Raw genomic sequence first — 14,878 nt, 5'->3', positions numbered from 1 at the left:
AGTATGGTTTAAACTTGTTGATTTTTAATTTTCAAAAGTAACAATAGTTAAATGGTTAAAATAAAGAAGTATTTGGGAAATGTTACAAAAAAATGACTGATTAGTTTGTAGGCAAGATGGCAGAACGATGAATAAATTAATAGGAAGCACTAATGAGAGACAGAATAGCACAGTGGCTAAGAGCTGTAGAGTTAGTCACACCTGGGTTACATCCCAGCTCTTGCTACTTTCTAGTTTAAATTATAGTTAACTGGCTGGGCACAGTGGCTCACGCCTGTAATCCTAGCACTTTGGGAGGCCAAGGCAGGAGGATCATGAGGTCAGGAGTTTGAGACCAGCCTGACCAACATGGTGAAACCCCCGTCTCTACTAAAAATAGAAAAATTAGCCAGGCATGGTGGTATGTACCTGTAATCCCAGCTACTCAGGAGGCTGAGGCAGAAGAATCGCTTGAACCCGGGAGATGGAGGTTGCAGTGAGCCAAGATTGCATCATTACACTCCAGCCTGGGCAACAGAGCAAGACTCTGTCTCAAAAAAAAAAAAAAAAAAAAAAAAAAAAAAAAGGGCCAGGTACAGTGGCTCACACCTGTAATTCCAGCACTTTGGGAGGCTAAGGTGGGTGGATCACGAGGTCAAGAGTTTGAGACCAGCCTGGCTAATATGGTGAAACCCCATCTCTAATAAAAATACAAAAATTAGCTGGGTATGGTGGCATGCGCCTGTAGTCCCAGCTATTTGGGAGGCTGAGGCAGGAGAATTGCTTGAACTTGGGAGGCGGAGGTTGCAGTGAGGCGAGATCGCGCCACTGCACTCCAGCCTGGGCGACAGAGTGCGACTTTGTCTCAAAAAAAAAAAAAAAACAGTGGTGTAGAACAGTGGTGAAAATAATAGTACTATCTTGTAAGATTAAAAAAGAATACATGAAAAGTGCCTGCTACAGATTACATGCTCAAAAACTGCCATTATTGCCTAATTAGCATTCATTACATCAATGGTGACACCACATATTGAGTTCTTTGAATGAAAAGAAAAAAAAACAAATAAATCCATAAGACTATTATTAATAGCAATAAACAGGTACATTAAACAGTGTGCTGGCAATCCAGCTCTAAACAAAACAAAACACCCAATTTGCAGCACTTCCTGATTTCCAGTTCCCGTGGTGTAAATGCACCCACTGTGACCAATTTTAAGCTACCAATGATGTTAAACTGACTCACAAATTTCTGAATATTTAACAATCTTTGGAGAGCTAGCTCCAGCACGCAATTCATTTAACAAAAATCTAGCAAGAGGCCGGATGTGGTGGCTCAAGCCTGTAATCTCAGCACTTTGGGAGGCTGATATGGGCTGATCACTTGAGGTTAGGAGTTGGAGACCAGCCTGGCCAACATGACGAAAACCCATCTCTACCAAAAAACACAAAAACTAGCTGGGCATGGCGGTGCATGGCTGTAGTTCCAGCTATTCGAGAGGCTGAGGCAGGAGGATCATTTGAACCTGGGACGCACAGCTTGCAGTGAGCTGAAATCGCGCCAATGCACTCCACACTCCAGCCTGCACAACACAGTGAGACTCTGTCTCAAAAACAAACAAACACAAAAAGCCTAAAAAGATTTTAAAAACCCACCAGATTTTTAATTACATGCTTGCAGTAATAGCTTTTACAAACAGCACAGAAGGTTATAAAGTGAAAAAAGCTCGCTGAAGACCTTATCCCTCAATTCTACTGTCTGAAAGCAGGGGCTTGCCAAATCTGCCCCACTGCCTGTTCTTGTAAATAAATTTTTCCTAGAACACAGCCACACTCATTTAAGTATAGTCTATGGGTGCTTTCACATTACAACAGCAGAGTAAAGTAGTTGTAACAGACACCATATGGCCTGCAAGGCAGAAAATCTTTAGAGGAAAAAAATTGCAGACCTTTATCCCAGAGCAATGCTTCTCAAATTTCTCACACTTTAACGTGGATGCAACTACCAGATCTTATTAAAATACAGGCGGATTTAAAGTCAGGGGTGCATTTGTAACAAGCTCTCATGTGATGCTTATATGCTAGTCTGGGGACCACTCTGAATAACAAGGCCCTAGAGGTAATAAATATGAAGCGTTTTAAAATAATGTGACACACACACATACACATGCGCACACACATATATTTTTGAGACAGGGTCTCACTGTGTCACCAAGGATGGAGTGCAGTTGTGCAATCATGGCTCACTGAAGCCTCGACCTCCTGGGCTCAAACAATCTTTCCACCTCAGCCTCCCAAGTAACTTTTTGTTTTTTTTGGTAGAGATGGGGTTTTGCCATATTGCCCAAGCTGGTCTCAAACTACTGGGTTCAAGTGATCCTCCCTCCTTGGGCTCCCAAAGTGCTGAGATTATAGGCATGAGCCACCGCACCTGGCCTGTGATATTTTTAACAATGGGAAACTTTATTAACTGGAGATTCTTTTCTATGGTAATCCTCGAGTAATGCCAAAGTTATAACCTATTCTCAATGATTTCCTGAGCTTACCACAATATATATGTAGATATATATGTGTATATATATGTATATGTGTATACATACATATTTATATAAATTCTATATAAAATATGGAATGATTCATGAATTTGTACATCATCCTTACACAAAGGACATGTTAATTTTCTCTGTATCATTCTAATTTCAATACATGTGCCGCCAAAGCCAAGTACCCTAATCTTGGTTTCTAAATGCCATTCTCCATTAAAAGGTTTTACAAGCCATTCCTCCCTCCATCTCCAATTCCTTGCAACTACTGATCTGTTTTCTGTTCCTTTGCCAACTTAAGAGTACCTCATAAGTGGAATAACATAGTATGTAGTGGTTTGAATGTGATGTCTTTCACTTGGCATAATGTATTGAGATTCATTCATCGTGTTGTATGCATTGGTAGTTCACCTTTTTTGTTGCCGAGTAGTATTTCACTGTATGGATGGACGTAACAGCTTAGTCACATCCCAAAGCCTAGCTGCTTCTAGTTTTAGTTTATAAACAAAATATTTATGTATAGGCTTTTGTGTGAACACTAAGTTTTTATATTTCTTGGTTAAATACGTAGGAATGATACTACTGGGTCATATGGTATATGCATTCATAGTGGTTAAAATTTTGATGAAGAAAGCATATTTATAAAACCTCAGAGTATTTCTTTACAAAATATTTATCATGAAAGACTTTAAGGAAAAGGAGAATAAAGAGCATGACAACTGAACACCATGCACAATCTAGGTCTAGACATATAAAAAATATTGGGACAATCAGGGAAATTTGAATGGGTTCTGTGGATAAAATGACAATATCATGGTTGGTGTTCATTTTCTGATTTTGATGGTATACTGCGGGTACACAGGAGAATGTTCCTGTTTTACAAAAATGCATACAGAAATATTTAGGGGTAATGGGGCTTCAAGTCTACAACTTACTCTCAAATGGCTCAGAGTAACACCACCATCAAAATAATTACACACACATACAGATACATACATAGAAAGATAAGGCAATTGTGACAGAATGTCAACAACTAGGGAATATTGATGAAGGAGACTTTCAACTATTGCAACTTTTCTGTAAGTTTGAAATGATTTCAAAATAAGACCTTTTTAAAAAAAGATATGGCTAACTAAAGTACCTGCTTCTTAAAATATTCAAATGAACATTTTTTAAATTTAAACCTGTGTAGTCATGGCCACTGTGAATTTTTTAGTGAAAAAAATTTGTGAACTATTTGTGTCTTAATCCATATCATTATTATCTATAAGCAAAAGCCACACATACAGAAAATAATTAGAAAATGGCTTATCTTAATTACCTACCCAATGAGGTGGAGAAAGTTTTCACAGTAATGGTTAACAATAGTGGATAAGTGATAGACTAAGATTCAACATCTCATAGTGTGCTAAAGGAGGGATGAATGGGATGCATCTTTCTTTCTTTTTTTTTTTTTTTTGAGACAAGAGTCTTGCTCTGTCGCCCAGGCTGGAGTGCAGTGGTACGATCTCAGCTCACTGCAAGCTCCGCCTCCCAGGTTCACGCCAGTCTCCTACCTCAGCCTCCCGAGTAGCTGTGACTACAGGTGCCCGCCACCATGCCCGGCTAATTTTTTGTATTTTTAGTAGAGACAGGGTTTCATTGTGTTAGCCAGGATGGTCTCGATATCCTGACCTCATGATCTGCCCACCTCAGCCTCCCAAAGTGCTGGGATTACAGGCGTGAGCCACTGAGCCTGGCCTTTTTTTTTAATTTTTGAGAGACAGTGTCTCGCTCTGTTGCCCAGGCTGGAGTGCAGCAGTGGCACGATCATAGCTCACTGCAGCCTCAAACTCTTGGGCTTAAGCAATCCTCCTGCCTCAGCCTCCTGAGAAGCTGGGTAACAGCTACTCCCATCACCGTCCCTGGCCAGGATGCATCTTTTAACAACCAAAGGTCTTCTGAGTGTTTCTATTTGTAGAAAATGTACACAAAAGCTCTAGATGTCATATCAGAAAGTTTAATATGCATAAGTATTTGCATATATCAGAGTTTCTTGGTAGATTTATCCTTTGGAGAAAAAATTATTCACAGTTTACATTTGAGATATTAAGAAAACCTACGGGTAATATATCAGTAATTAGCATGTTAATATTTCCTTTGGAAAAAGTGAATACTTTTCCTATCTAAGGATTTGTTCAAGCTTGTTTAAGACATTAAAGAAATTATTACAAATCTAGCTGTAAACACAAAAATAACAGGATGGTAAAGCATTAATTATCTTTAGCAGCAATGCAAATTCTATGCCTAAGTCTGAGTAACCTCACAATAAACATCCAAGAGATAAATATGGTACTGATTTGCAGCACAGTTTTTAAAAATTGATATGCCAAACATTGAAAAATGAAATCAGTGAGGTAAAAACAAGCATAAAATCGGAGTCACATAAAAGCAGCTTGGTGGAAAAATCTCAAGACTATATATATATTTTTTTACCTAGTAGCACAAAGCAATCTGATATATTATTAAATAATGACACAATGTCTTTAGATCTTAGTACTAAATATGCAGTGCCACTAATTATATCATTTGTATATTATTTTTGAATGACTAAAGTTAAGTATTTTATCTTAAAAGAAAAACTCAAGTTCCTAGCCCCAGACTATCAAACTCATTCTTTTATTATCCTAACTGAAAAAGAGTTTCTGGAAGTTCTAATAATAGAAAAATGCTATCAAAATTTATTCTCTCATTTCAGTTTTTTTTAAAAAAGAGATATGATTCACTGAACTTTCAAATCATATTCATTTTTAATTTACAAAATGAGAGCCAAGAATTGTATTCAGTGTCACTTCGTACATATAAATTCAACATTAAAAAAAAGTAAACTAAGAAATTTTGAAGCTAGTTTCATCATAAAGACAAGAAGTCTACCTAATAAAATCCTACCATAGTGGAATAAGCATGTCTGATAAGCATATGGCAAAGAAATCTCTCACAGGTACCTTTTTTATCTGTATTTCTTCGTAGCAGTTTGTCGACCTGAGAAATGGCCTCTTCCCAGCAATTGTTGCTTGCTTGAACGTGGGGCTGAATCAACTTTAATTTCTGTTCTAGGATGGGATAAGCCTCTGACACTAGTTCTTGTGTTTCTTTAGTACAAACAAGCTTTTCAAGTTCATCTTCAAGAATTATTACCCTGAGTCATAAAGAAAAACAGAAACAGATTTCTATAATATGAAATGAAAAATTTATAATTTACGAGGCTTATTTTAAAATAAGCTTAAATCTCAGCACTTTGGGAGGCCAAGGCAGGTGAATGGCTTGAGCTCAGGAGTTCAAAACCAGCTTGGGCAACATGGTGAAACCCCTTTTTCACCAAAAATACAAAAAATTAGCCGAGCATGGTAGCATGTGCCTAAGGCTGAGGTGGGAGGACTGCTTGAGCCTGGGAGGTAGAGGTTGCAATGAGCCACAATAGCGCCACTGCACTTCAGCCTGGGGGACAGAGTGAAATCCTATCTCAATTAAAAGAAAAAAAAGAAAAAAGGCTTATAAGGTGAAAAAAGTTCTGGAGTTGGACAGTGGTAATGGCTACACAACAATGTGTATACACTTAATGCCACTGAACTGTACATTTTAAAATGATTAAATGATAATTTTTGTTATGTATTCTTTGACACAATTTTTTAAAAAGCTTATAAAGAGTATTACATATTTATTCAACAAATATTTCTTGCATACATACTAGGCATTTTATGGGCTAAAAAGAAAAATTAAACTCATCTGCTATTCATAAGAAATAACAAGTGATATTACACATATATGTAAGCAAAATATAATATCCACCGCCCCTCCCTACCCCACCCCACCCCCACTTCCCCTGCCAACAACAGCTCCCTGGCTCCCTCCCCACTTGGATGTGGCTCGAGCTGGTGACATGCAAGACTGGAGACACCACAGACCCATGACCCAGAGCAGCTTGGAGGCAGTGAATAATAGCTCTTCAGGTCTGCAATAAAAAATGGCCTCCAACAAAACCACATTGCAAAACATGGGAAAGAAACAGAATGGAAAAGTAAAAAAGTTGAAAAGGCAGAGCCTGAAGAATTTGTGGTGGAAAATGTACCAGATAGACATGCAGGGAATGGGAAAGTGGAATATTTCCTGAAGGAATTTACAGATGCTGACAATACTTTGGAACCTGAAGAAAATTTAGATTGTCCAGAGTTAATTGAAGCATTTCTTAATTCTCAAAAAGCTGGTGAAGAAAAAGATGGTACAAAAAGAAAACCTTTATCTGGCAGTGAATCTGATGACAGCAAATCAAAGAAGAAAAGAGATGCTGTTGACAAACCAAGAGGAATTGCCAGAGGTCTTGATCCTGAAAGAATAATTGGTGCCACAGATGGCAGTGAAGAATTGATGTTGCTCATGAAATGGAAGGATTCAGATGAGGCAGACTTGGTGCTGGCACAAAAGGCAAATATGAAGTATCCTCAAATTGAAATTGCTTTTTATGAAGAAAGACTAACTTGGCATTCTTGTTACATACACACATATATGTAAAATTTGCGGTCAGGCACGGTGGCTCACACCTGTAATCCCAGCACTTTGGGAGGCCAAGGCGGGTGGATCACCTGAGGTCAGGAGTTCGAGACCAGCCTGGCCAACATGGTGAAACTCCGTCTCTACAAAAGTATAAAAATTAGCTGGGCATGGTGGCAGGTGCCTGTGATCCCAGCTACTCAGGAGGTCAAGGCAGGAGAATCGCTTGAATCTGGGAGGCAGAGGTTGCAGTGAGCCGAGATCATGCCACTGCACTCCAGCCTGGGCAACAGAGTGACAGACTCTTTCTCAAAAAAAAAAAAAAAAAAAAAGAAGGGGTCGGGGGGAGCGTCTTGGTTTTTTATTTACTAGTGTGACAAAATAACTACATTCTAATGAAAATCAAGTTTTATATGCTCATTTTGAAAGCAGTGTTGGAAGAATTGTTGGGTTTTTCTTTTTTGCATCAATAGCACTGGTTACTTTGAATAAATAAATACAAGCTTTCTGTAGTTGCTTTCTTTATCAGAAAAGAAAAAGACTACAATATCATAAATAATTAGAACTATCATTTTATTTCCATTTTACAGATAATAAGGAATTAGGCCCAGAGAGTCGGGGAAACTTGCCTAGAGTCACAAAGCTAGTAAGATGTAAAACCGGGCTGAATACAGGCACAAAAGGATAATAGCACAGAGAGACAGTGTTATGAGAAATCAGAAGAAGGGAAAATTACTACCAACTGTAAGGACAGATGGGGAACAACTAAGGAAGAGGTATTTTTGAGGTAGCATTGAAGGATGGATAAAATTTGGGCCCATATACAAAAGGTGAGGAAGGTTGTTCTTTTTATTTTTTATTTTTATTTTTTGAGACAGGGTCTCACTCTGTCACCCAGGCTAGAGTGCAGTGGTGTGATTTCAGCTCACTGCAACCTCAACCTCCAGGGGTCAGGTGATCCTCCCACCTCAGCCTCCCAAGTAGCTGGGACTACAGGCGTGTACCACCATGACTGGCTAATTTTTGTATTTTTTGTAGAGATAAGGGTTTCCCATGTTGCTTAGGCTGGTCTCAGCTCCTGGGCTCCAGCGATCTGCTCTAGTTGGCCTCCCAAAGTATCAGGATTACAGGTGTTAGCCATTGCGCCTGGCCGGAAGCTTGTTCTATGAGGTTGATACAAAAGTAATTGAGGTTGTTGCCATTACTTTTTTTTTTTTTTTTTTTTTTTGAGACAGAGTCTTGCTCTGTCACCCAGGCTAGAGTGCAGTGGTGCGATCTTGGCTCACTGAAAGCTCCACCTGCCGGGTTCACACCATTCTCCTGCCTCAGCCTCCCGAGTAACTGAGACTACAGGCTCCTGCCACCATGCCTAGCTAATTTTTTTGTATTTTTAGTAGAGATGGGGTTTCACCATGTTAGCCAGGATGGTCTCGATCTCCTGACCTCGTGATCCTCAGCCTTTAAAGTGGAATATTGTGTACATGCGAATGTCTCTCACCTTTCTTAGGTATTTTCACTAGAAAGTACACCAGTCACAAACCATCATATCCCAAAGTGCTGGGATTACAGGCGTGAGCTACCTCGCCTGGCCCGCCCTTACTTTTAATGGCAAAAACTGCAATTACTTTTGCACCAACTTATAGAAGGACCATGGGAAAAGGCATTTATACAGTTTGGCTGGACTGAAGGAAAGGAATGAGAACTAAAGATAGAAACAGACTGTAGTCAGGTTATGACAAACCCTTCTATAGTATGTTTTGTAAGGACTTCAGTTTGAGCTGCTATGACTCCAAAATCAGTCAAGATTTTCAGTGAAGTGAGAAAGCAAATATATACCTCAGTAACACTAATCTGGCCATACACACCCTGGAGGTGGGGAGAACAGTTAGAGATTAAAGCCCTAGTGTAGGGAAGAGACACTATGGTTCCACATGAGGCACTGAGAGTGGGAACAGCAAAGAACACAAGGGGGAGAGGAGTGAGACACAAAAAGAGCATTCTAAAATATGAAACACAAAACAATTATTTAGTTAACAATTCAAAAAGTTGTATGTAGCAGCACTACAGAGCAAATTGGATATGATGGTTTGTGACTGGTGTACTTTCTAGTGAAAATACTTAGAAAGGTGAGAGACATTAGCATGTATAGAATATTACACTTTAAAACAGGACAAAAACTTCCTATGCATAATCCACAATTCCTGCTCATGGTACAAAGCTCCTCTTTTTTGTGTTCATGTCTACCTTGTGTAGCACTCTTTCTTCCCTGAGCCATCTTCCCTCACTCAAATGCATTCTAATATGCGCCGTATATTTCTGATTCTATTGCCAAAACTTACTTCTTCGGAGGCTCTGGCTTTGCCTACAACCTGTCCACTGAAATCTTATTTTCCTTTGAGGACAATCCAACCTTTGCCACCCACTCAAGTGGAGATGGCCTTATCGCCCAGTTCCCTGTAGAAGGCAGGGCTAAGAGCCTCGTTAGCATTTACCTGCTTTCTTAGAACAGCAGATATAGACCACTGGAATACCCTGAGTTCATAGTGTCTTCATTTTTCCTATGCCATAATCTTTATATCAGCCTTTTATCAAGCCTTATATCAAGCCCAACTCAGGCCTTGAACTGATGGGTAAAAACTTAGCTTCTAAAAATATCTTTCTGACTTTAAGTTCCTATCCTTGTATCTCTTATCCTCCCTAATTCCAGTGATTTTGATTTGCTGATTTAGCCTTTTGATTTTGCTGATATATCAAGTCCTTTTGACTCATTCTTATTTACATAATCAAATACTGCCTTCCCCATTCCACTTCTTGCCTTGTATCCCAGGGTCAAGTACATCAACTACAATCTTGTCAGCTCTTTAAATTCCTAGGACCTTCCTGATTACCAACACAATTTGAACCCAACCATTCATTTGATCCAGTCCTACACGATGAGTATTTAACTGTTAGAGAAAAATTTCACTGGAAATGACTGTATTCAATTAAATGCCTTGATTCAATTTTTAAACTTGAAAACTTCCATGTACAAATATGTGAAAATAATATTTTCAGCTGATAAAGGTATACCAAAGTGGGACATAAAAATTTAGGAATTAAGGTAGTGTACCAACAATTTCATGCAAGGTAGGAAATGAACAAATATAAACTCTAGACTCTACATTTTGCTCTTCAACTGGGACCACAAAGCTTGTCCTGTGATACAAAAAAATTTCCAGATCTGCTGTAATTTATTTAGAAAAATAGCAATATGTTACTCTTCCACTATATATAACATATATACTGTTCCAGTACTGGTAGATATTTCTATTGGACTGCAGGTTCCAGTTTAAGAGCACTACCTTAAGACAATTAAAAGAAACTCATTCTTTATAACCATCTCCATTTCAGCTCTCAAAGAGAATGAACAACACCTGCTTTTAGCCTACTTTTCCAAGTTTTCTGTTGAACTAAGGAAAAGTAAAAACTATAAATAATAACTCCCTCAAGTTATAGTACTTATAATTTTTTTTTTTTTTTTTTGCTACATTTATAGCTATAAATCACCCTTCATGCTCATGCCTCAATTTTGTTTCTTTTTTCTAGGTAGGACACAAGCCAACAACCACAATGGTACACGAATGAAGCTTGCTAATTACCGAGACCTTTCTTGGTATAATTTCTAAACTTACTCATTCAGTAATGCTTTCAGATGGAGCTGCAAGCTACGCACTGCTGTGTGAACATTATTCAGTTCTCTTGACTTCTGTTGAGTTTTGGATAAACACTGCGGTACTGACTGGTGCTGAGTTTCAAAGTACCGATAGAACTCATAGCTGCGCTTAAGCTCTTCCAAACAGGCAGAATGAGCATGAGGTAGACCTTGAGTCACATCAGATAAGATACGATGAGGCAGAAGTGCTGGAGTAAGTAAGGGCCCAGGAGGTGAATTGGCTGTAGAAAGTAATAGGGCTAACCGTCTGAAGAACTCTGAACTCTGTGCCACCCAGAGTTGGAACAAAACCTTAAAGAAAAAAGAAAAAAGAACTAGATCAATAACAAATATTGGTCAGTGTTCAAAACAAACTATAAATTTGTTTATCTTAACTTCTGGTTTAAATTTTGCACTTTATCCTAAATAATAAATATAGCTGAACTTAAACTACCTTAAGATTAGCCAAGAATATGATTTCAAATTATGTATGTGGGAACCTCTGATTCCAATACAGCAGGTAACATCAATATATAATTTACTACAGTTCTGCCCTAGATGGGAAGTGTTGATGGAATGAGATAATTTAGTAAAAGTGAATCTTCACTCATTATTTAAAAAAAATTTTCACATAGGAGAAAAGAAGACAGTAGGACTAGTGGATATATATACATATATATATATATATTTTTTTTTTCTCTCCAAAGAAATGAGTCACATGGATCAAAAGCTTGGGTTTCAAAATAAGACTATTACCTTGCCCTAGGAATTAGCTAAGAAATTAACATAAAAATCAGTCCAGGGCTAGGCGCAGTGGCTCACTTTGGGAGGTGAAGGCGGATGGATCACTTGAGGTCAGGAGTTTGAGACCAGCCTGGCCAACATGGTGAAACCTCGTCTCTACTAAAAATACAAAATTTAGCCAGACATGGTGGTATGTGCTTGTAGTCTCAGCTACTTCGGAGGCCGAGGCAGGAAAATCATTTGAACTTGGGAGGCGGACGTTACAGTGAGCTGAGATGGCGCCACTGCACTCCAGCCTGGGTGACACAGCAAGACTCCATCCAAAAAAAAAAAAAAAAAAATCAATTAAATACTCCAGGAATGTCTGACATGAGAAATTGCAAAACCCATTATTTTAATTAATTAATTAATTAATTTTTGTGATAGAGTCTTGCTCTGTTGCCCAGGCTAGAGTGCAATGGCACTATCATAGCTTACTGCAACCTCAAACTCCTGGGCTCAAGTGATCCTCCCACTTCAGCCTCCTGAGTAGCGGGAAACACAGGCATGTATCACCATACTCAGCTAATATTTAAGCTTTAGAGATGGGGTCTCAGTATGTTGCCAGGATAAATCCCATTCTTCTTCTTTTTTTTAAAATGCAGTCTGAATATGTTCATAGGCCCGTTCCTGAGATACATCCTGAATCCTGGCAGCAAAATATTTCTCCAGATACAGTCCTATTCAAGATGAGGACAATATCTCCGAAACAAATGCATGAGGAAACAATGTAGTATGAAACAAGAGGTAGCAGGCAATAAAAAGAGGATGAAACCACTTTGGGTAATTTAGATTCCAATTATTCACAACCATGAAAATAGACAGTATTTAGATGGTTTTAGTAAATGAATTTTAAAATTATGCCAATAATGAATTAAGATAATTTCATGTAAATCTATTTTACCATTAACTTATTTTTTTTTAAAGTGACCAAGGCCTAATTTCCTAGTTGCTACAGATGCGATATCTAGGGATTCTTGACTTGCAAGTTTACTTGCAAGCCTTCTTATTCAACTGTTAAATTTTATGATTACAATGATTTTTATTCTTTTGTTCGTTCATTCAGAAATGATTTCTTGGGCACCCACGATGTGCCAGGCACTGTTCTAGGTGCAGATAAACAGCAGTGAGCAAAAATGAAAAGAGTCCCCACTCCGATGGAGCTTATATTCAAGTAGAGGGGCACAGATAATAATTTACAAGTAAAAGATACTATTTCCCTTTTGCAGTAATGATTGTCGAGGAAGAAAAAGAAAGATAGTGTTTCTTGGTTGATGGGAAAAGCACAGCAAAGAAGAGGAATAGTGTGTGTGTGTGTGTGTGTGTGTGTACACATATGAAAGGGGGGAATAGTGTGTGTGTGTGTGTGTATGTGTGTGTACACATATGAAAGGGGGGGAGAGAGACAGAAAGCGCGAAGGAGAGAGAAGGGGCTGGCTGGGGAGGTCTCTAAAAGTGTCACCTGAAGGAAGTGAGCCATGAGATAATCATCAAGGAAGAGAGTTCTAGGGAGCAGGAAGTCAAATGCAAAGTACTGTTGTGGGAGCACACAGGGCAGATCTATAGAACAGCAAGAAGCTCAGTACGGCTGGGGCCAGGTAAGCAATGGGGAGCCACTGAAGGGTTCTGAGCAGAAGCATGACATAATCTGATTTATGCGTTAACAGGCCCATACTGGCTGCTGAGTTGAGAGATTATAGGAAAATGAGAGTAGAAGTAGAGAAACCAGTAAGGAAGTTACTGCAATATTCCAGGTAAGCATTAATGAGACCACGGTGGTTAGTGGTGGAAGGTGAGCAGCAGATGGACTCTGGATACATTGTGAAAGCAGAACTAACACAATCTCTTGACTGATTGGTATTGAGAGAAAAAGAGTTAACAAGGATGATTCCAGCATGTTGGGTCAAGATAACTGCAAGAATCAAGTTGGTACAGTTTACTGCGGCTTTTGAAAAGACTAAAGGCCAGGCGCAGTGGCTCCCACCTGTAATCCCAGCACTTTGGGAGGCTCAGGTGGGAGGATTACTTGAGGCCAGTAGTTGGGAGACCAGCCTGGGAAACACAGTGAGACCCCTGCCTCTACAAAATATTTTCTTAAAAATTAGTCAGGCATGATGGCACATAACTGTTGTCCCAGCTACTTGGGAGGCTAGGGTGGGAGGATCGCTTGAGCCCAGGAGTTCAGGGTTACAGTGAGCCACGATTGCACCACTGCACACCAGCTGTGTGACTGAAGAAGACCTTGTCTCTAAAGACTAATTTGTCATCCAATCACTGTCACATTACCCACTTAAACCAGAACTCAGAAATATGTATTTCTTTTTTCCTGTTTGTTCTTTGGATAAGGAAAGCTCCTCTGGATAAGGAGATAACCATAGCTGATAGGTAAACAGAAAATTTTGATTTAAAGCATTTCACAATGTGTGCATTTATTTTTCTAGAGCAGGAAATAGATGACTTCATAAATTTAAAAAACTAGTTAAAAACTTAAAGGAAAAGAGAGGGATAAGGACTGTGTTCTAGGGACTGATTGAGTATCCCTAATCCAAAAATTTGAAATGAAATCCCAAATGCTCCAAAATTTGAAACTTTTTGAGCACCAACATGGCAGTCAAAGGAAATGCTCACTGGAACATTTCAAATTTCAAATTTTTGGATTAGGGATGCTCAACCTCAATGTGTAATGCAAATATTCCAAAATCTGAAAAAATCCAAAATCCAAAACACTTCTAGTCTCAAGCATTTTGGATAAGAAATTAATTAATCAATTAATTTATTTATTTATGTTGAGATGGAGTTTCGCTCTTGTTGCCCAGGCTGGAGTGCAATGGCACGATCTTGGCTCACCACAACCTCCGCCTCCTGGGTTCAAGCGATTCTCCTGCCTCAGCCTCCCGAGTAGCTGGGATTACAGGCATGCACCACCACACCTGGCTAATTTTTTGTATTTTTAGTAGAGACGGGGTATCTCCATGTTGGTCAGGCTGGTTGCGAACTCCCAACCTCAGTTGATCCGCCCGCCTTGGCCTCCCAGAGTGCTGGGATTACAGGCGTGAGCCACGGTGCCAGGCCTGGATAAGAAATATTCAACCTGTATTTTATTTATGTCTCCTCAGGCTACAATTTGGAGGTTGCTTTTCTTTCTAAAGGTGCAATACTTGCTATCACTAAACTTTCCTGAGGGAAGATACGTGAACAATAAAAAATAAATCCAAAATGTATTTTCTTTAGAGGGGGCAACACACTTTTAAAAATTTAACTTACAAAATCTATTTTTAAATTTCTTATCTGAATAATGATACAGTGGTAACTACAGAAGGGGGTAATACACAGTCTTTGAACATTACAGGGGTTTTCA

The 14,878-nt window shown here is 39.0% G+C and overlaps 1 protein-coding gene, 1 non-coding gene and 1 pseudogene across 51 annotated transcripts in view; 1 reads left to right on the top strand and 2 right to left on the bottom strand.

Annotated features, from left to right (window-relative positions):
• Nucleotides 1-14,878, bottom strand: part of VEZT (vezatin, adherens junctions transmembrane protein) — an 80,702-nt gene that overhangs the window by 6,903 nt on the left and 58,921 nt on the right. For all 50 annotated transcript variants that reach the window (XR_010148387.1, XR_010148388.1, XR_010148385.1 and 47 more), the window contains 2 exons: nucleotides 10,718-11,049; nucleotides 5,504-5,697 (listed from right to left, as the gene is read on the bottom strand). Coding sequence is in view for 38 of the 50 variants with exons in the window: in XM_009426021.5 (XP_009424296.1) it covers nucleotides 5,504-5,697; nucleotides 10,718-11,049 (526 nt within the window). In the remaining 12 variants the exon portion in view is untranslated. The remainder of the gene's footprint in view (nucleotides 1-5,503; nucleotides 5,698-10,717; nucleotides 11,050-14,878) is intronic.
• LOC112205091 (U6 spliceosomal RNA) lies at nucleotides 2,597-2,704 on the bottom strand. The gene has a single exon (XR_002938953.1). It is a non-coding gene; the product is annotated as a U6 spliceosomal RNA (small nuclear RNA).
• On the top strand, nucleotides 6,523-7,067 carry LOC104001650 (chromobox protein homolog 3-like; annotated as a pseudogene).

This window comes from Pan troglodytes, chromosome 10, assembly GCF_028858775.2.
Source record: "Pan troglodytes isolate AG18354 chromosome 10, NHGRI_mPanTro3-v2.0_pri, whole genome shotgun sequence".
NCBI classification, from domain to species: domain Eukaryota; kingdom Metazoa; phylum Chordata; class Mammalia; order Primates; family Hominidae; genus Pan; species Pan troglodytes.
Note: the sequence above shows the minus strand (reverse complement) of the source record. Positions and strands in the feature narration are given on the sequence as shown.